Here is a 20631-nt window from a genome sequence, read left to right as displayed (position 1 = left end):
CTGTCGTGATTGATAATACTCTTCAATGTGTGCCTGCAAGTGTGAATGATGAAAATCCAGATGAGGAGTAAAGTAGGGTAGGAGAAGGGGGGGGGGGAAGATACTCAGGGAGGGAGGGCCAATTATCTTATTGTTTAACCCACTGATGGTAAAGGTCCATCAATCTGCAAACACTTGCTCAAATGACTCATGTTCAGCCTCTATAAAAGTTTAATTGGCTTATATAATGAACAGTGAAGGCAAAGACATATGTGGGATGTGGCTTTGATGGAAAAACGACCGTCTGTTTAAAATGCGTGTGTCCAGGCGCATAAATGTGAACAGAAGTATTGTTATCATGGGATGATGTTCTAAGCAAAGATACGTAATTATTTCATGTCTTCATTTTCCTCAGTTCTGTGCCTTTGAGCAGATGTGTTTTACTGTAGTTAATTTCTTTACCCATCACCTTTTTGACCTAAAGTCATCTCAGGGCACTTCACAGAGAAGCTAAACACGATCAGTTTAACTTGATTGGCTTTTGCCGAATCGCCACCTGCACCTTTGGGTGCAGCAGGCAGCTCACTGTGCAGAGGCACCACCACCTGACCTGAGAGGGGGACGGTTGGAGCCGTGGCTCCACTTGGATGCTTGCCACCTCCCTTGTTACCTGTCCTCCTTCCACCTCTCGACCATGACAGTACAACCGAGGTGCGGTGCAGTCTAAGGTAAATGCAGTTGGCAGAAATAACGCTTGAGCGCCACTGTGACCCACCATGGCACCGCTCTTTTGCAGAGACGAAGGGAGATTATGAGGATTTATGTTGACGTTGAGGGGGATTAGAGCTCCAGAGAGAAAGCGAGGGATGTGGGATGAAATAGTCTATGCCTTGGCACTGATATCTGCGCAGTAATTCGAAGGAGACTTTTAAGCATCCTGCGGGGAAAAGGTGAGGAAGTTCTAGCAGCGGTTTGGATGATACTGCGGTAACTATTACACTCCGAGGTTTGCGCGCTGCTTCCAGCTGCGCAGTTTTTGCGCGGAATCAGGCGAGTACGGGCCAGTGCTGTTACTGAGCTGTAAGGTTAAATATACGCAGCTGTGATCACTGTAGATTCCATGGAAATAATACGTTGGCCTTCATCCTGATTGCGTAATCACGATATCAGTAAGAGTTCTTCTCAAACAGACTGCTAGCTTAAGCTATTTTACTTGATATTTTCACTCGAAAGGTGATTTTCAATGAAAAAAATAAAATGCCATTGAAATGATTGATATCTGGATGTTGACTCCCTTCTCAATGCAACTTTCCGCTTCCAGCGCTTCTTCAACACCATGAGTCAGTTTCGGGTGTTAGTGGGTGTTTTGAGGGGTGGGGGTACTGGACCGAGCCAGTTGCAGCGGGGGTGTGGAGGGGCCTTGGCCAGGCTCCGGGTTGTTCCCAGGAGAGGCTGCACCTCCAGGACTGAACCCCTTCTCCCAGCAGCGGCCAGTAGCTCCAACTATGTGGAGGAGATGTACTTCGCCTGGCTGGAGGACCATAAAAACGTCCACGAGGTAACCGATTGGGCAGCATTTCTTCCCAGTAAAAAGCAGAAAGATGTTCTGCTGTTGAGTACACCCAGAATTTGATTTGAAGTAACAATTAGCTCCCTGTGTTGATTTTAAAACATAGTTCAGCGTTTCTAGCGAGAGGGAACTTCATAAATTATATTATGCTGTTCATATCATGTTATTAATAGTTGAGCTGCCTGGGGCTTGGGCAAATATGCTGTAACTGCAGTGTCCTGGATTCCTCTCCAGCAGTTCCTTATCTTGTCTAACAGGCAGCAGGGATACATGTTTATGGATCTTGTTTTTGCCTCTGCCTGGTGTTTCTCTCTGTGTGTTCTAGTCTTGGGATGGATTCTTCCGTAACATCCAGGCGTCCAGTCCATCTGGTGAGGCAGGTGAGAGACGGCCCTCCGCTCTTCTCCAGGGCCGAGTGCTGTCCCACTCTCCAGACCTGGCCCAGAAAGTGGTGGAGGACCACCTGGCTGTGCACTCTCTCATTAGAGCCTACCAGGTACCTCACGCTCACCCAACCCAGCTGTGAGAAACACACACATTCACACCAGCTTTTGGTTTCAAGTGGATTTATGTTTATGAACTAAAAACATGCATTTCAATATTAAAGCTATATCTGTGTACAGAATTAAGATGTCATCTCTCTCGAACCACAAGTGACTGTTTGTATTTGCGTGTAAAACACATCCACTGAAATCCACTTGCCAAAACAGATGCAACTGGCACTGAAAGCTATTTACGCTGCACGTCCTTGTACTAAAAGGAATATACAATTTGTTTGTCACTGCAAGAGGTTATGCAAATTGCAAGATTAACTCTAGCCTACTTAGTCTGACTGCTTTTTGAAAACGGAAATATCAAAGAGACTACTTAAACAAAACAGGTGGTAACATTTCCCCTTGCCCTGAAATTAATTCGAGGAACTATCTGAGGGATTTATTAATTTCTGTCCTTTGGCAAATGCATCACTTTTATTCCCAGCTTGCTGCAGTCCTGGTAGAAGTGTATGTACGTGTGTACACACACTGTTGACTTAAAAGCACACCAAAGGAGGTCTTTTTCTCATAAAGGTTGACCTGTTACTACAACTCATAGCTTATCCTCCAGCTGTTCATACTCGGCTTCCTGTTGGATGCCAAACTCCTTCCTGTTACTGTTGTTTCTGTGTCCTCTTTTCTCTTCCTCCTTCATAAGTCTGTATGTTTTTGTGTACAGATTCGTGGTCACCACGTTGCCCAGTTGGACCCGCTGGGAATCCTTGATGCTGACCTGGACTCCTTTGTTCCCTCTGACCTCATCACAACAATTGATAAATTAGGTGAGACCCTTCTTCCAATTCGAAGAAGTCACAGCTACCAAACCATAACATGTATTAAAAGAGAGAGATTTTTATCATGTTAGTGATGTCTTCAGCTTAAGTCACTTTTAAGACCAAGTGTATTTATTCAGAAAAGCCATAATAATGCACATCCTCAGTATTACACTATTATTTACAGGTGGAGACTTTGTACACAATAGCCATGGATCTTCCTATTTTTACCTCAACTGTTACAACTGATGCCATCCTCATTGTGATAACTTATTAATGTCTTGCACATTAATTCAGTTACGTTTGTGCATTCCTTTAAGGGTTTTTACTGCAGATACATGCGCAACTACACACATATTACACACACATCCTCACATTGCATAACTCTTCAGAGCCAGTGGAAGTGGTATTTCAGTGTAAAGCATCCCATCAAGTTCTCCACCGAGTATGTATACGGGTAAGTCTAATGCTGTCATTAATCTCAGGCCCAGCTCTTGTCATTCTCCATTTCATTTAGTGGGATGAGGGTTGGAGGATGCGGGATGGCCACAGCAGGCGATCGAAGTCTACAGTAATAGCGAGTGCAGGGGAGAGAGGGAGACATTGTTTCTGTTGCTTTCTGTTATCAGTGATCAGTGTGTGTCAGGACATAGCATTGCATTATGTATTGTCACCAGGGGTATAGCTCCCTAATGAAAGCTAATGACAGCCTCCGTGGTTCCTTATTCGGTCAGCCGATAGTACAAGAGGTCTATTCTTGGCCCCATTTGTCTTCTCCCTGTTCCTAATATGATTTGCACCTGTCTCCTCTTATGTTGCCTGCGATCTTGAGCTTGACCAGCTCTCTCAGGTGGGCTTGTGTTAGAACACAAACCTACCTGTAGATGAATTTACTTTAGACCATGTTTTCTCTTTTTTTTACCCAAGCTTTATTTTGTCATCACTCAGTGTCATCAAACCAATCAACTCAGATTAGGCTTTCGAATTTTAGAAGTTAATTCATTGCAGCCCATGTTCTTAATTTGGGGGGAGTTTAGAGCTGCTAATGATTGTTTTCATAATCAATTAATCTTTTGGTTACTGTGTTTTGATAGATCAGTTAATCATTTAGTCTACAGAGTGTGAAAAATTGCCATTGAAATTCCCCAGATCCCAAGGGGATATTTTCAGATTGCTGCTTTTGCTGGTCCGACATTCCAAACCTCAGATATACATCAATCAGCCACAATTATAACGACTGACAGGCAAAGTTACTAACATTGATCATGTCGTTGCAATATTTTGCTGGAAGACCTAGAATCTTGGCAGACCCACTCATTATTCTCAGCATCCAGTTTTTATGGTTAGAGCAGTCTGACGGAAACACCCTCCTCCAGCAGGACACTGAGCCCCAAAACACCCCAAAAGGTGCTCAGGAGCCACTTAAGTAATATGACAAAGAGCCCAAAGCATTGATCTGGTATCTAAACTACCCAGATGTAAATCTGATTGAGAATCCACTGGATGAGCTGGGATAACAGATCATTGAAGGTCCAATCCTGCAACACAAAAGACCCAAAGCATCTGCTGCCAGTGTCCAGGTGGCAAATGCCACAGACAGAAACGGATACCATCAAAACTCCCATGTTTGCACGAATATTTTGTTTTAATCTTGTGTATTCATTTAACAATGACATAAAGGAGATGGAATTTCTAAATCCTCAAAAATGAGTTTGCCATTTATGGTTGAGAAATTGCCTGAAGAATTATGCATTTATCAAACTTTTGATTTACTGCCTGAGAACCATAAACAGTTCTACTCTCATTTCTACAAAGAGGTGTTTAATTATTAGTAATTATATAATGAATAAACATTTCGTTGTTACTGGTATCAAACACAAGTATGATTTCTGCTGAGTTTACTGGAAACTAATGAGCTGAAAAGTGATCCAGATATCCAGATTTAGTTTTCTATTTGTGTCCCTTCAGTCAGGTTTGCCAGATGTCACTGACTGCGGAAGGTGTTCATTACTTCGTACTTCAGTTTTTCTTTAGACCTATGAAAATGCATTGGAATAGTGCTACTGCAGTGACAAAAACACACAAAGGGTTTCATTGCAAAAATACAAACGATGACTTTGTTTTTTTTTTTTATTATTTGGTCAACCAGTGTTCAGATTCTTCAATCAAATCATTGTTTGACATGATGTCACTGCAGGCTTCTATGGTCTTGATGAGTCTGACTTGGATAAAAGTTTCCAGTTGCCTCCTACCACCTTCATCGGTGGACAAGAAACTATGCTCCCCCTTCGGGAAATCATACGCAGGCTGGAGGTATCATGTTTGTTTCTACACATTTATCTCATGATGAGGAAAAGCCATTAGATTCCACAAAACCGATTATCCGTTATTTGATTGCCCATTTTTCAGACGTCTTACTGTGGTCACATTGGGGTTGAGTTTATGTTCATCAACAATGTCAAGCAGTGTCAGTGGATTCGTCAGAGGTTTGAGACCCCTGGAATCATGCAGTTCACAAATACTGAGAAGAGGACTCTGCTCGCCCGCCTCATCCGATCCACACGGTCAGCATGACTGAACTTTTACTGACTAATGCTTTGGTGATGGCAAAATAACTCCCTTTTAAATATAGGTCCCATCAGGTATTAGCCTATTATAAATAAAACCCGTAAAGACATATGTGGAAATGAACACGCCCTCTTTATTGGGTCACTTTTTTAATTTTGACAAATGATCCGAGAAGTCACAGGAGCCTATTGGAAGTAATTTGTTTACCGCTCTGTACTTTTCCTTCTTACTGTATTCCTGTCTGTTCTAGATCTGTTAAATCATACCTATTTAATCTCAGACATTGGTAAGGGGATATATTTGCTAATTGCATGAGCACAAGCTCACTATTCATTTCATAGAACATTTGTTTGAATCATTAAGCTACGTATTGGTAGCAAAACAATCTGTGAACCCTATATGCGAGACTTTATTATTTCCAGGTTTGAGGATTTTTTGGCGAGAAAATGGTCTTCAGAGAAGCGTTTTGGTCTGGAGGGCTGTGAGGTTCTCATCCCTGCTCTTAAAACCATCATTGACACATCCAGCGCTGCAGGCATCGACAGTGTGATCATGGGGATGCCCCATCGGTAATGTGCTTTAGATTCCTTCTCACCACTCAGTTCAGTCTTTTAGTGCATATAATTTTTTTGCCTTCCTTGTCTGATATAGATAAACTCTATCTTTATAAACTCTTCTTCCAGTGGTAGACTTAATGTCTTGGCCAATGTGATTCGTAAAGACCTCGACCAGATTTTCTGTCAGTTTGACCCCAAACTAGAGGCCACAGATGAGGTGAGAGAGCTTTTGTGGCTTTGTGGAAAACCTAATACATGTGATGCTTTAATAACTCTCAATATTTATATTTGTAGGGTTCAGGTGATGTCAAATACCACCTTGGGATGTACCATGAGAGGATCAACCGTGAGACTGACAAGAACATCACTCTGTCACTCATGGCAAACCCCTCCCATCTGGAGGCAGTGGATCCAGTGGTTCAGGGAAAGACCAAAGCTGAGCAGTTCTACAGAGGGGACACTCAGGGAAAGAAGGTATCCTTTATTGGACGAGTTCTTATGCCCAACTTGTCACATGCTGTCACAGGTTAGGAGCCCACTGCCTTGTAGACTGTAGAAGGTGTCCTCCAAAGCATACTTTTTAGGATGTGCAGGGTTTCCTGAGCTGGTGAGATGTTAGCTGTGAGGCATGTCACCATGGTAATGTGGAAAATGTGACCGGTTGGAAATGAAAATGTGTTTTTGAAAACTTCCTCCTGTTGAGTGTATGACGTCATTTCAAGGTGATGTCCATCTTGATGCATGGAGACGCTGCTTTTGCTGGACAAGGGGTTGTGTATGAGACCTTCCACCTGAGTGAGCTTCCCTCTTACACCACACATGGTACAATCCATGTGGTGGTCAATAACCAGGTAACGAAGAGTGAAGTGTCCTGTAGTGTTATTGGATTCACACAGTTGTGCTTGTTTGGGTCCTTATATCAAGAAAACTGTAAGAAAAAGATCAACATTTTGTTCTGCACATGAAGAGCTATCACGAGCCTTAATTCATTTTTATGTGAGTCAAGACTAAAAATGATATTTACTCTGGCGTTTAACTGTCGCCCCACAGATTGGCTTCACTACAGATCCTCGAGTGGCCCGCTCCTCTCCTTATCCCACCGATGTGGCTCGGGTCGTCAATGCGCCCATCTTCCACGTGAATGCAGACGACCCCGAGGCTGTCATCTATGTGTGCCGGGTGGCTGCAGAGTGGAGAACCACCTTCAACAAGGACGTTGTCATTGACTTGGTCAGTCAGTCACTGCCAAGTATTCACTTGATTTGCACCTACGTACTTGGATAAAGTATCTTCTCTTTTTAAGGTGTGGACTTTTACAGGTTTGTTACAGACGTTTTGGCCATAACGAAATGGATGAGCCCATGTTCACCCAGCCGCTGATGTACAAACAGATCCGTCGGCAAAAGCATGTACTGAAAAAATACTCCGACAAGCTCATTGCAGAGGGAGTGGTGACACTGCAGGAATTTGAGGTTTGTGATCTAACACTGTTTTCTCTTGTTAAATGCACTATATAGTACATGCTGCTACTGTATGCTGTTGTATCTGTTATATCACCATCTGCTGGGTTACGTGCATTAAATCACACTTAGATATTACCCCTGCCTTCGAGTAAATACGTTGTGCCAGCACTGCTGTGTTTGAGTTACAATTTACTGCCTCACCTCAATCACCTAGCCACACGATCCCTCACACAGAGTATATATTGTGCAATGAAGTTGAAATATACCCCAGATTTTTCCGCCATTTAATGGAATTGCTTAGGTTCTTCATCCAAAATAGAAATTTTGTCCGTAACATCCATTCTGAACACTTTTTCATCTCACATGTTTGAGAAATGTTGCAGGACAACTCTGGTATGCTACTCCCTGGCTTTTGATGGGCATTGTTTTTTGTTGTGTGGCCTGCTGCTTGGACTCTCGCAAAAGCCCCATTTGTTTTCTATCAAATGCAGAACAACTGCTGCTAGTGGAGACTTTTTTTTTCCTCCTCTAATATGTCTCTCGTGTTTTCAGTCCATTTCTCTGCTGAAGCTTTTGATAAAGTGTGCAAATAATGCATTTTCTTTACATGGCTGCCTTTTTTTTTTTTTCTTTTTTGACTCCATTACTAAATTTGTTTGCAGGAAGAAGTTGCCAAATATGGCAAGATATGTGAGGAGGCATACACCAGCTCCAAGGATGAAAAGATCCTGCACATTCGACACTGGCTTGACTCCCCTTGGTCAGGTTAATCCTTCTGTTACTTAAAAAAAACAACATTATACTTTCAGTTAACACAAATAAAGTTTCTGTTCCGTTTGTGCTTTTATTTGTCAGCTCTTTTTGTTCTTCTCTCTGTAGATTTCTTCACAACTGAGGGAGAACCAAAGAGCATGAGCTGCGTCCCCACAGGACTGGAAGAGGAGGTTCTGCAGCACATTGGCCAAACTGCTAGCTCAGTGCCACTGGAGGATTTCAAGATCCACCCTGGTGAGCGTAGTGGCTTTGTGCCAGAGAGTAGACCAGTGATACGGGCTGGCAGTATCTAAGGCTGCCGCAAAGGATTTTTATTACAGGTTACTTACAATATAGTATGTATGTGTGTGTGTGCGTGTTTTCCAGGTGTGTCTCGAATTCTGCGTGGTCGAGCTGATCTGGTAAAGAATCGCCAGATGGACTGGGCTCTGGGTGAATACATGGCCTTTGGCTCGCTTCTCAAAGAAGGCATCCACGTGAGACTCAGCGGGCAAGATGTCGAAAGGGGAACCTTCAGGTGAGTCTGTGTGAGCGTCAACAACGATCTGAATATGTTCTGATGCGTCTTTTGCATGAATGTATGTTTTTCTTCTTTTTTTTTCTTTAACCCAACATGTCAACAAAACTGATATTGTATTTTATTTATGTTTATTTGCATTTTATTTTAACAACCAAACAGACATCGAACCTTCCCACTAGTCCTATCTTGAAAGACAAATAGTGCTTACAAGTGCCACACAATTCATCTACGTCATTCTTCCAAGAACTCTGGTATATCAACAACAGAAGGGTACAAAGACGCCAAAACAACATTAAAAGGTGGAGAAAAAAAAGAACAACACGAAACAATCAATAGGCTGACATTCAGATGCGTTACCATTGACTTTTCAGTTTTTGCCATTGTAATTCCTCCACGAACAATCAGCTCTTGCAGACGTTTCTTAAAACGTGGAGGCTGTTGACTTTCTGTATTTTACAATAAATTCATCAGCTAGCGTCGTACCCGTCAATACGGCTGTTTGGATATGTGGCAGCAGGGTTAGAGACCTTACAGAGCACCCAAAAACAGCTAGATATCTATCAGGTTAATGATCCTATGATAAATACCTGAATAAATGTTAGGAATTCCTGGACTAAAAAACTACATAGAAATCTGAAATAAATAAAAAAATATATGTTGAAGGAAACTCACAAAATAATTAGCCTTCCCTGTAATTTGCACGTGTCAAGAGTTTTAAATGGGACTACATTTTTATTTATTTATTTTTTTAGGGTAAAGGTGAGATTTAGGTTAGGTTCAGGATGCTGTAAGTTTGTAAGTGTCGTGATGGAGACGTGGTCTTGGTGACACCTACTGTAGCGCTGCTTGGAAAATGATTCCTCTGTGGCACGATGATGTTGCAAACCGTGCAATCTTTTTTTTAGTTGAAATCAAGATTGAATGTGGTTGCTGAAGGTTGTTGGAAGCTAAAGAGCTGTTACCTACCCATCCTTCCTATTTATTCTTGATTTGTGTATTTCTGACTCTCAGTAATAGATCTGAAAATGGAGTATAATCCTATGGAACTTTCCACAGTGGCCATGGTCTGTAAGCCCACCTGTATTGCAACTGGTTTGATTTACTCATAAGATGGTCTCTAATTCCATCTCAGATACGATTAATCTTTCTTTACATTGATTTAGAACTTAATTTTTTTATTTTACAATGTGAGATCCACTATCGTCTCCAACGACTCATCAGGTCAGACCGCCATCTTCCCGATTGGAACACCTGATCAACAGGTGCCTGTGTTTTTTTCACGCTGTTATACTTTCCAGTGGAATATATTATACTTAAGAATACTTAACGATGAATATCCGTCATACTATTGCTTCTGAAAGATGCCACCCAGACCTGAGCCACAGTTGAAGGATAGCAGGCAGTCTCTTAAGATATTGAGTTAAGTAACTGGGGGTGTGTTGAGAATGGCATAGGGAGTCTGACAGATAGAAGACGTCAGTACAGTCTCCAGGGAGCTGCGAAGCCCACATGTTGTTGTCATGGTATGGAGGGAACAAGTGACACATGAATAAAACCAGCCTCCTTTTTACTGTGCCTGTCTCATCTGTCCCCTATCATTTCTCCAGCAGCCCATCTTTACTGACAACAACCCCCCCCTCCAGCTCACAGCGACAACATACATCATACTAACTAACCAGAGGCTACAGGGCTTTTCCTCTCGCCTTACATTTACCAATGACTTGCACCTCTCCCTTTCAGCTTCTCCCTTCTGCAGGGGGATTAACCTCACCCAAAAAATGACAGGACCTCAGTATCACCTGTTGTTTAGTCAGATCCTCTTTGTTTACTTTCATTCTCCTAACATTTCAGTTACACTTTACCCCTGTTTCTTCCCCTCATAGTGTTTCCAATCCTTCTTCCAACTCGTGCTTCTTTCATCCCCCATCACTCTGCTTCCCTTCATAGTTCCTAAGAGCTGAGCATATTGGCATGTCACAGTTGAGCGGGCCTGCTTGCGTTTCTGTGATGTACGTTACAGCATAGACTCATGGATTCAGTCGTCTAACCCATTTTTGGATGGGGTGTGTGTGCTGCGTCTTGCACCCCTTTCCCTGACTAATGGGGCCCCAAGGCAGAGTATGATTGTATGTGCATGTGTGTACATGGAAAAATAAAGGAGGGATAGGTAGGCATGCAATTTTGGGGACAAATCCATAAGATAAACATATATATATATATTTTTTTATTTTTTATTTTATTATTATATCCTCTTTGGATTGTGTAAGGGGATTGTGAAAATAAAACTGAAACTATTATTGAATTATGTGTGTTAGCCCAAAAAATGCTTTTGATATTGATCTTTCATTAAATCTTTTCTTAGAGAGAAACTATGTATCCTGCATACTTTTATCAAGGATCGAACAATATGTGTCCTCATTACTCTGAGATCATAGATAATATTATTCAGAGGGGTCATATCCTGATAATTGTCTTCTTGGATATAATTGTCACTTTCAATTTGATAATTTGGGTTATTTCCTGCAATTCTGCAAGCCCGACCGTTACATAACCCACAGCAGGGTATGTGTGTTTGAATACATGCATGTGTGTAGATGTGATGTTAAAGGAGTTTAAGTGATTGTCTGATCAGGTTGGTTTTGAAGCCTGAATCCCTCCTTGGGAGCGAGCGGACTGGCAGAGCTTGTTACTACTTGGCTCTTTGCTCCCATCAACTCTTGTTGAGCCCTATACTGACTGTAGATCATAAGAGTGCACTTTTATGCGCCATTATGAGCTGCAGTGTGTGCAGCAGCAGTGAAGAGCCCTTTTGGATAGCTTCCAAAAACCTTTGTTTTCACTACCACCAGCTCAGAGTCTTGGCAGTGTTTTGTGGCTGTATTCTATTGTATTCTATGTATTCTGCTTCTACAGTTATATGGACCACTTTTTTGTGTCAGACAATTGATTGTCTGACATGGATCAATTATTAAATTCTTTTGTCAAACAAAAATGACAATAACTGCTTCCAGCTTTTCAAAAATGGCAGATTTCTGTATTATTCTACTTATATTACATTCTTTTGGTTGAAAATTCCCTATAAATCAGTAATGAAACTACTGGGTACAAATATAAATGATTGCTGAGTCACTCCAGCATTTTTTCCAGCAAGTTGTTTTGATGTATTGTTTTTCTATTTACTTCTTGCGACATCTGAGAACTGTCACCTAAGTTGGGTTCAAATATGAATTTTTGCAAATGTTTCACAGTGAAGAACTGATTCTGCATCCTAATTGGCTTTTTTTATTTCTAGTAGTCCCCACACCACCCCACTGTTGCTTATATTTTTCCAGTATCTCAGTCTGTATGGCAGAAGAACGTCCCCCGAGCATGATGCTGCCATCACCATGTTTGACTGTAGTGATTGTGTAACAAGTTGCTGCAATTTAGTCCTTTTGTCTAAAGCAATCAGAGGGCTTTTTCTTTTCAGTGTGTGAAAGACATTCAGATGTCTTTTTGCAAATTCCCAGAAGACTGTCATGATCTCTTAAATGATGCGTAGCTTCTGTGTGGTCACTCTATCATAAAGGCTTGATTGGTAGAGTGTGGCATAAATGATTGCCCTTTTTTTAAAATGTCCACAAAGGAGCTCTGGATCTCATTCAGGTTTGTTTTCTGGTTGGTAATATTTATCACTGAGATTCTTCTCCCTCAATTACTCAAGTTGAGACCTTGTATACACAGGTGTGTGCCTTTCCAATGGATCTCCTTAGATACAGGTGAACTTCAGTCCAGTCTGAGGGAGCACTGATAGCATTGGGATGCAGTTGAGTTCAGTTTTGAGCAACATAACAAAGGGTCTGGATATTTCTATTTTTATTTGGGAGCATTGGGTGTGAAGGAGACCAATAATCGGAGAGAATTTATACATGTTAAGATGAGTGTGAAACGTAAAATATGGAAAACTTGAAAGCCTCTGGAAACCTAGAGCTGGCACTGTAGATCAAACTTCATTCATTAATTTCAGATTTGTGTCTAAATAATACATTTCAATACATCAATTTATTCTTTAAGCTTCATAGACCCTTTTAAGATCCTTGCACAAATAAATGACTCGGGACAACAGTGAGCATTGTTGTGGAAATTTTTTCACGTTTCTTAAAATGGATTTACTTAAAAATTGATTTTTGCCCCAACAAGGTGTTTCCCAAGGAGTCCTTCAGTAAGCCTGGAGAACTATTCCCGAAGACTGCTTAAAAAAACTAGAAAACTTATTGGTTCAGTTTGAATATAGCAGATGATGGGTACCTGGGACTTTGCTGATAATGTTAGCATGCTTAAATAATGCTGAAAACATGGTAACATCATAACTTTGTAACTGGACTCTTTTCTGTACAACGTCACAGAGCTGGTGGCACTATTGTTTCTGTATATCTGTCACAGTCTTCACGGTTGCTACTTGTCTTATGTTTTGCAGTCACCGTCACCATGTTCTTCATGATCAAGAGGTGGACAAGCATACATGTGTTCCTATGAACCACCTGTGGACAAACCAGGCTCTTTACACTGTGTGCAACAGCTCTTTATCAGAGTACGGAGTTTTAGGTAAGACTGATGCTCCTTTGGCTGCACACTGTCACATTATACAGTCATTTTGTTGCTCTGTATAATAATGATGATGACTGTACTCTCAGGTTTTGAGCTCGGCTTCGCCATGGCCAGTCCAAATGCTCTGATCCTGTGGGAGGCCCAATTTGGAGATTTTCACAACACAGCCCAGTGTATCATTGACCAGTTCATTAGCTCTGGCCAGGCCAAGTGGGTTCGCAACAATGGCATTGTCATGCTGCTGCCTCATGGAATGGAGGGAATGGTGAGAACTGAAAATCAGCCTGACTTCTCAAAAACTATAGCTGTCAGTTGTATGTTCAAGATTAACTTGGACACACGGATTAAATGATTTAGTGCCATCTTTCATTTTGTCATTCTCTTATTGTTTTGTCCTCAGGGTCCAGAGCATTCATCAGCTCGGCCTGAACGCTTCCTACAAATGAGCAAAGACGATCCAGATCACATTCCTGTATGTTCACATGTACAATTTACATTATTACTCAAATGATTACCAATATTTTCTTCTACTGACTAATGGTAGAGCACAGAGCCTTCACTCCACAGTGGACTGCAGTAGCGTGTTGGTCTATGCTAATGTCATGATCGCTTAAGTGACAGTTTAAATGGTGATTGCCTATTTATCTAGAGCTGAAAATCCTCCTCATTACAGTAAGTGTAAGTGTTCAGCAGCAACACATGTCCCCAAGGGTCAGCTATTATGTGGGAACATTCAAGGAGGCTGCAACCACAATGGGCTGCATCAGCAGAAGCTCACCAGATCTGTTCTCAAATAGGGCCTAGATCAAACCATCAGTGTGTGCACGTTAGGGGATTAACTTTCTCTGTCCTGTGTGTGTGTACAAGACAGTGTTATAACCGTTGAGGCAGACAGCACAGGTATAGCTTAAATGTCTGTATGCAAAGTCAATAACATTTCTGAATCTGAATCTTTTTCTTTTTTGTTAATGTTTTTGATGAAGGAGTTCAGTGGAGATTTTGAAGTACAGCAGCTGTATGACTGCAACTGGATTGTGGTCAACTGCTCCACACCTGCTAACTACTGTCATGTGCTCAGACGACAGATTCTGCTGCCATTCAGAAAACCGGTAAACTGTAACATCGTGGTCTCTTCAGTATATTCTATCTCTGCCTTGCTTAGCTCCAGTTTCCTGCTGTCATGTGATGGTCGATTTTGCATTCAAACGTTGGCATTGATTGCTATTAAATGACACGTCAAAGCTTGACCAAGGGTTTACTTTAATAAGCCACAGATTTGGTGGCATTTTCAAAGCACTAAAACCTCTAATTTTTGCTGCTCTTAAAAAATGTGTTTTCCCCCTTATCATAATCTTTAATGTGTCTGAAATGTGTCAAAACTCACTTTGTCTCACTGGCTGTGTTTTGTCATGATAGACAGTGTTGGAGAAGTTACAATCACATTCTGCATCACAGTCATGTTAAAAAAATAAGAATATCACTTTCCAGACACAAACAAAACAAAAAAATGTGGTGCCTTTATTCTTCAGGCCCCCTTAAGTATTACTTGTTTGGATATAAAGTTTTGAAGTGTGAAGCATTTTGGGTTTTCTCTGTATATGCACAGCTCTATTTCAGTCTCACAGTATTCTGCCAGTCTTAACTGATCCCTTGTTGCACATAAATGCAACGCTTTGCCAAGCATGAGAAAATTACTCCCGAGCAAATTAGTGATGGGGCCGAGAGGGAATAATATTGTTGTTATCTTTTTGGGTTTTTTTCCCTTGAAAACCTCTGGAATTCTCTACTTGGTCGACTGAGCACAAACTGTTTTATTTATTTGACTGTTAAAGAAATGTTTGTTGGCCCAGTGCTGATGGGGCTTGCTATTTGTTGCCAACAAATTAGCGTGAAAAGAGATTTTTAAAAGAAAAAAAGTTTGATCTCTGGAGTTTTTTCAGCGCACACAATGAGGATGCGGATGACAGGATCAATCTGTTGTTTGTCACTGACTGAAAGTTGTTTTTCTGTCAAACAGCTAATTATTTTCACTCCAAAATCTCTGCTGAGGCACCCGGATGCAAGGTCAAGTTTTGATGACCTCGCTAAAGGTGGCGCTTTACTTTTTCTCTCATTACCTGTGACATGACCATGTGTTTATTGTATCACGAGTATTTGCCTTTACAGACATACCTTATTCAATGTCTGTAGGCACTAGATTCAGGAGGTTGATTCCTGATAATGGCCCTGCCAGTCAAAGCCCAGACCACGTGAAGAGGGTCATCTTCTGCACTGGAAAAGTTTTCTATGAACTGGCTAAAGAGAGGAAACAGCAAAACTTGGAGCGTGACGTTGCCATCATCAGACTGGAGCAGGTTTTTAAGCTATCTTTTCTGTCTCAACATGTCATCCATTGTTTCTTTGTAAATTCCAGTGATAAGGTTACTCCCTCCTCATCAGATATCTCCATTCCCGTTTGACCTGGTCAAAGGAGAGGTACAGAAATACACCAACGCTGAGCTGGTCTGGTGTCAGGAGGAGCACAAGAACATGGGTTACTATGATTATGTGCGACCACGTTTCCTCACAGTGGTGGCCAACAGGAAGCCCATTTGGTAAGTGTTTCTGTTCTATTTATAGAGCCAGAGAAAGCATTTGAGCTTCCGTGACTGGAGATGAACCCTCAGTGTTTGTTTCAGGTATGTGGGACGAGACCCTGCAGCTGCGCCTGCGACGGGAAACAAGTCCACCCACTTAAGTGAGCTGAAGAGGTTTATGGACAATGCTTTCAACCTGAGCGCCTTCCAAGGGAGGGATGTATGATCTGAAGAGATCTCACAATCACTTATATGGTCACTTGAGCCACCTAGTTTAGAATGAATGGGTAGTACATCAACCACAATCCCACTTCAAAATTAAGATTTGTGACAATCACTGACATCCAAGTGTACTTTAGATGTCTCCAATGCGTTTATACTAAATAGCCATAAAGCATTGATTTGCATTCGGATAGAATTTTGCACAAGCTACTAGACGCACACTAAACTCAAACAATAAATCTGAATCCTGTCTCACAGGTATAGAAACTGTGCTGAAATTGGATCACATCAGTAGGTTTAGTGCCGTTATTTGCTTTTGCTACCTTTGCTGTTGGTGAAGAAGTGTATTTATTGTCACACCTCGCTTCACCGGCAGACATCAGCCAGCTGGCACAGAGACTTCCAGCCATTTTTTCTTCTTGGGACATAAGGCTCAGCTTCCTCTGTGGAAGCTCAGGTACACAAACACGCACACAGCACAGCACAGCCTTGGATACTTTGAGAAGTATACTGATGCTTGGTTGTCACATTTAAATCCCCAGGCATTAACAGAATTGATATTGGTTACCACTGTGCTTAGAGAAGCCCCATAGGATTATGCCTCCTGTTGAACTATACTGTAGCTTACCTTATAGCTGGGAGATTTAACCAGAAGTACACAAACATAATTTTATATGTTTAGAGACTTAGAAAAATGTTTATTTATGGCAGCTTAATAATGGAATGAATATTGTCACATATCTGTATGGGTACTGAAACATCTTGAGAACCTAGTAGATTTGCACGAATATAAAATAATGAAAGAAGAAAACAACAAAATATAGTTGAATTTAGTAGCTTGGTTTGGTTTAAATGCTTTCTTTCAATGAATAAAATATTTTTTAATAGAATAAATGCATACAGTAAGTTCAATACTCATAGACTGACATGATCATTAGGGGGGAAATATTTGCTGTTCACCTTTCCTAATTTGTTTCATAGACAAATGACCTTGTAAAATATTGTTTTATTGTTTTTATATTTACACACTGAACTGTTTTCCAGTTCAGTGTGTAAATCTCAGAAGTTCCGTAATGCACACATGGCACAAAAGAAGTTTCTGAGGGCCTGAAAAAAAATGGAAGAAAGTCTTTGGGAGTGGCTTTTGGAAGGGTCTGTTTAATTCCTGACATCAGTGCAATAAACATTTTGTGGAAGGGCATGAAGTGAGCTGTCTAAGTGAGGAAACCCACTAAGACCCCTGAGCTGAAACTATTTGGAGGAATAGGCTAAAATTTCTCCAAAGCTGATGCGCCGGTCTGCTCAACAGTTACTGAATACTTTTGCCCATAGTTATAGTTTAGGTGCTCATCTTGTACTTTCATCCCTCACGGATATGTTATGATGTTGGGTCATTTTCCTTAACTAATAAATTACCAAGTGGAATAACAGCCTAGTCTGATTTCTTTTTACACAAAGCTCTGCAACACTTTTTGGTAGTAGAGAGTATATGTGGCCAATTTGAGGGGGTTTCTTGATTGGTAATCTGTCGATTAAATCTCAACAAAGGCAGAATACCTGTTACTTCATGCAGTTGAAGAAATAAAGTGATTCAACGTTGACTACCTACAGTCTCAGTATTTCATAGTTTATTTGACAGAATAAGGAGGAAAAGTCTGTCATAGGTGTTTTTTTTTTTTAATCAGTCCTGATTAAATAATCAGTAAGCATTCTCCACGGCAGCCACCGCTTCTTTGCAAACAGGATCCAGTTTTCCATCTCCACCTACATGTTGTGGAAAAATGTCTGTGTCTCAATTGAAATGACATCACGAGCACGTAACGCGTATTCGGGGATTTTCGGCAAAACTAAACCAACCAAACTCACCGAACTCCAGCTTCTTTATATGACAGCTGAAAACGATCTCCCCGCTGACCACGAGCTCCACCACGTTCCAGTCCTGCGTCTCCTCCAGGACGCACTGGTGCCCGCGTGCTCCCAGGGAGGCTGCAGATAGATGATGATATACGGATGTTTAACCTGTAGCAGTGATATCTGGCAGACGACGTGCAGGTAACAGCACTGTGACGGGACAAACCTTGGAGACCTTGCAACCGGAAGGTCCTGTGTTTTACCACGCCACTGGATTCAGAAGGTCCGTAGCAAAGTGTCACTCGCGCATTAGCAGGCATTGTTTGTTGTGGTCACCTTGGTAACTGTCAAACAAGAAGTACTTGTCGTTGACGGTAGTATCAGACAACGTCACTAGTTGAAAATATATATAGATATTTTGTTTTGTTTGTTTGTTTCACCATTGGACGCAAGATTTAAGGCAGATAAAGGTTAAAATAGTTAGAAAATTAAACTTTATTACATTTAAGGTCAGAAAGCACGTTGAGAAATAATAAGGCAATAATAAAGCACTAATGGGAAAATAGGCTAGGAGGACTGACCAAAGGCAGCTCAAGGGGAAGTAAATACCCATATAAGACAATCTGCAGCACCCTGTTCAAGAAATTAGTTTAATATGATTAAATTAACAAGTTATGCTGGCATTCCTAGAACAAGAAATATGTTTCACTAATAAATGAAAATGGACGTCAAACTACACAAGAAAGCTGCAAGTATTTTACAAGAGATGCTATTAAGCAACTTGCCTATACATAATCAACCCTAGCCCTCAGTAACCTATCATGAGAACTATAAACTCCCCACAACACGACCAATCCCAAAACAACCACTAAGCGCAAGTATAAAAAGATTCTTCTTGATTTATTGCCTCAAGGGATTAAGAAAGAAAATGTGAAGAAATATTTTCCCTTTGTTTTTCCTCTCTGAGGCCATTAAAACTAAGATTTGATGAAAAATAGAAAACTAGTGGTGAAGTATAATTAAAATACAAAGTGTGCTAAATATTAACCAACAAGATTAAAAAAAATTGTGAAACAGTAACCCATCAGAGCACAGGGAAGGAGACGTTTAGAGCCGGAGTGGTTATATAAGGGCAAAGTGTGCTCAATTCAGCCCCATATTGTATGAGATCATCTTGAATCATGATTTCAATATTAGCTCTGGATGAGGCATAATTGTATGTGTATGATAGTGGATTGTTAGCTCTGTTGGAGCCTCTTATTAGTATACTTTCCTGTGATTTGAAATAATGGAGAACGCTTCAAACATGTTTTTCTTAACATTACCGTGATATTGAAATAATCTGTTCTTACAACCATTCATCTATACATTTACACACTATGGTCCAATCATCCTAATACAAGCTAACCAGACAATTATTTTATGTTCAGTCTGATTTTATAGAAGTCTTGAAAGAATATTTCCAACAAATCTGACTCGTCATGATCATAAATGCAAAAGTGGAAAGTCAGCAATTGGCTATCACTGGCACAGTTACAGATATAATGATCTATGTTCTCCCCAAATTAATTCAGCCACACTTCAAAAAATATCAGGGCTCTGTGTAAAGTTAAAAAACGATTGCAATGATTTGTAAATCATTGAAATCCTGTTTAACTAAAAATGTAATAAATACAAATTATATCTTGTTGAAATTGCAAAATTTTGGACGAAAGCATATTTAGTGACTATACACTGTAAATGTTTGGGGACTGAGGGTGACAACGGATCCTTTTCACATGCATGAAAAGCATAGATTTAATGAACAACAATGGATAAGGATATGTTTTTGGTGCCCCAGTACAACAGTAGAACCCTCCTCCAACTGGAACACAGCTATCAGTAATGCACCAGTGCATTTCCTGCATGTCAAAATATCTATTTCTGTGGTTTTGGAAGCGAAATATTTTCAGTAGTTGACCTGGACTGCTGATGGGCTACTTTAGTCCACATGTGCTTTTACCACTGTGTCATGCTGCTGGCATTGTCTTGCTGAAATAAGCAAAAGATTAAATGAAAAAGATATCTTCAGGGTGGATGCATATATTGCTCCAAATCTGTGTATTTAGCCATAGTGGTGTCTTCACAGATGCCCTGCACAATAATGCAACCCCAGATCATCACTGTTCACCTCGGTCCATCTTGGAGGAGCTCCGCTTTAGAGAAGGTAGCAGCCTTTCTGAATCTCGTGACGAAACTTTAATCACTGACAGTGGGTTTCAGAGGTTTTCCTGAGCTCATGTAGTAATTTCAACCACAGGATCGTGTCTGTTAAATCCAATGGTTTCTTAGGACCTTAAGATCGCATTCATTCACTTCTGGTTTCAGCCTTTTCCCTTGCCAACAAAGATTTTGCTAGATTATCTGAATCATTTGATTGTTTTGTATCATAGATAATTAAATGCCTCACATTGTTTTGTTTTGTTGTGAAACATTATTTTAACTATGTTTTATTTATTATTAATTGTTGCCCTCACAGACTTGAACATCTCAGTCTTTAGCCTCCCCGGGATGCTCATTTTTTACCGAGTCATGTTACTGACTGTTAACTTTTTAAGTGTTTGCAACTTTTTTTTTCATTTTAATGACGTTGGAAGATACCGACACACAACATGCTCC

General features: G+C 40.8%; 2 protein-coding genes across 2 annotated transcripts; one reads left to right on the top strand and one right to left on the bottom strand.

Moving 5' to 3' along the window:
* Positions 1–1304: 1304 nt before the first annotated feature.
* ogdhl (oxoglutarate dehydrogenase L) lies at positions 1305–17538 on the top strand. Its single transcript, XM_072390928.1, has 22 exons — positions 1305–1537; positions 1875–2045; positions 2762–2864; positions 5053–5168; positions 5265–5419; positions 5846–5992; positions 6107–6197; positions 6275–6454; positions 6703–6831; positions 7031–7210; positions 7300–7452; positions 8106–8208; positions 8323–8451; positions 8584–8734; positions 13194–13321; positions 13411–13589; positions 13725–13796; positions 14308–14433; positions 15342–15414; positions 15515–15678; positions 15764–15918; positions 16003–17538. The coding sequence occupies exons 1-22, from the start codon at positions 1316–1318 to the stop codon at positions 16124–16126; spliced, it is 3051 nt and encodes a 1016-aa protein (XP_072247029.1). The 5' UTR covers positions 1305–1315; the 3' UTR covers positions 16127–17538.
* A 258-nt stretch (positions 17539–17796) lies between these two features.
* cunh10orf53 (chromosome unknown C10orf53 homolog) lies at positions 17797–18293 on the bottom strand. The gene is made up of 3 exons (XM_072390367.1): positions 18200–18293; positions 17989–18108; positions 17797–17886 (listed from the first exon to the last, which is right to left on the bottom strand). Exons 1-3 carry the CDS (start codon positions 18291–18293, stop codon positions 17822–17824), a joined length of 279 nt encoding a protein of 92 aa, XP_072246468.1. The 3' UTR covers positions 17797–17821.
* Positions 18294–20631: the final 2338 nt, after the last annotated feature.

This window comes from Leuresthes tenuis, unplaced genomic scaffold (assembly GCF_036924035.1).
Source record: "Leuresthes tenuis unplaced genomic scaffold, fLeuTen1.0.hap1 SCAF_8, whole genome shotgun sequence".
Taxonomy (NCBI): domain Eukaryota; kingdom Metazoa; phylum Chordata; class Actinopteri; order Atheriniformes; family Atherinopsidae; genus Leuresthes; species Leuresthes tenuis.
Note: the sequence above shows the minus strand (reverse complement) of the source record. Positions and strands in the feature narration are given on the sequence as shown.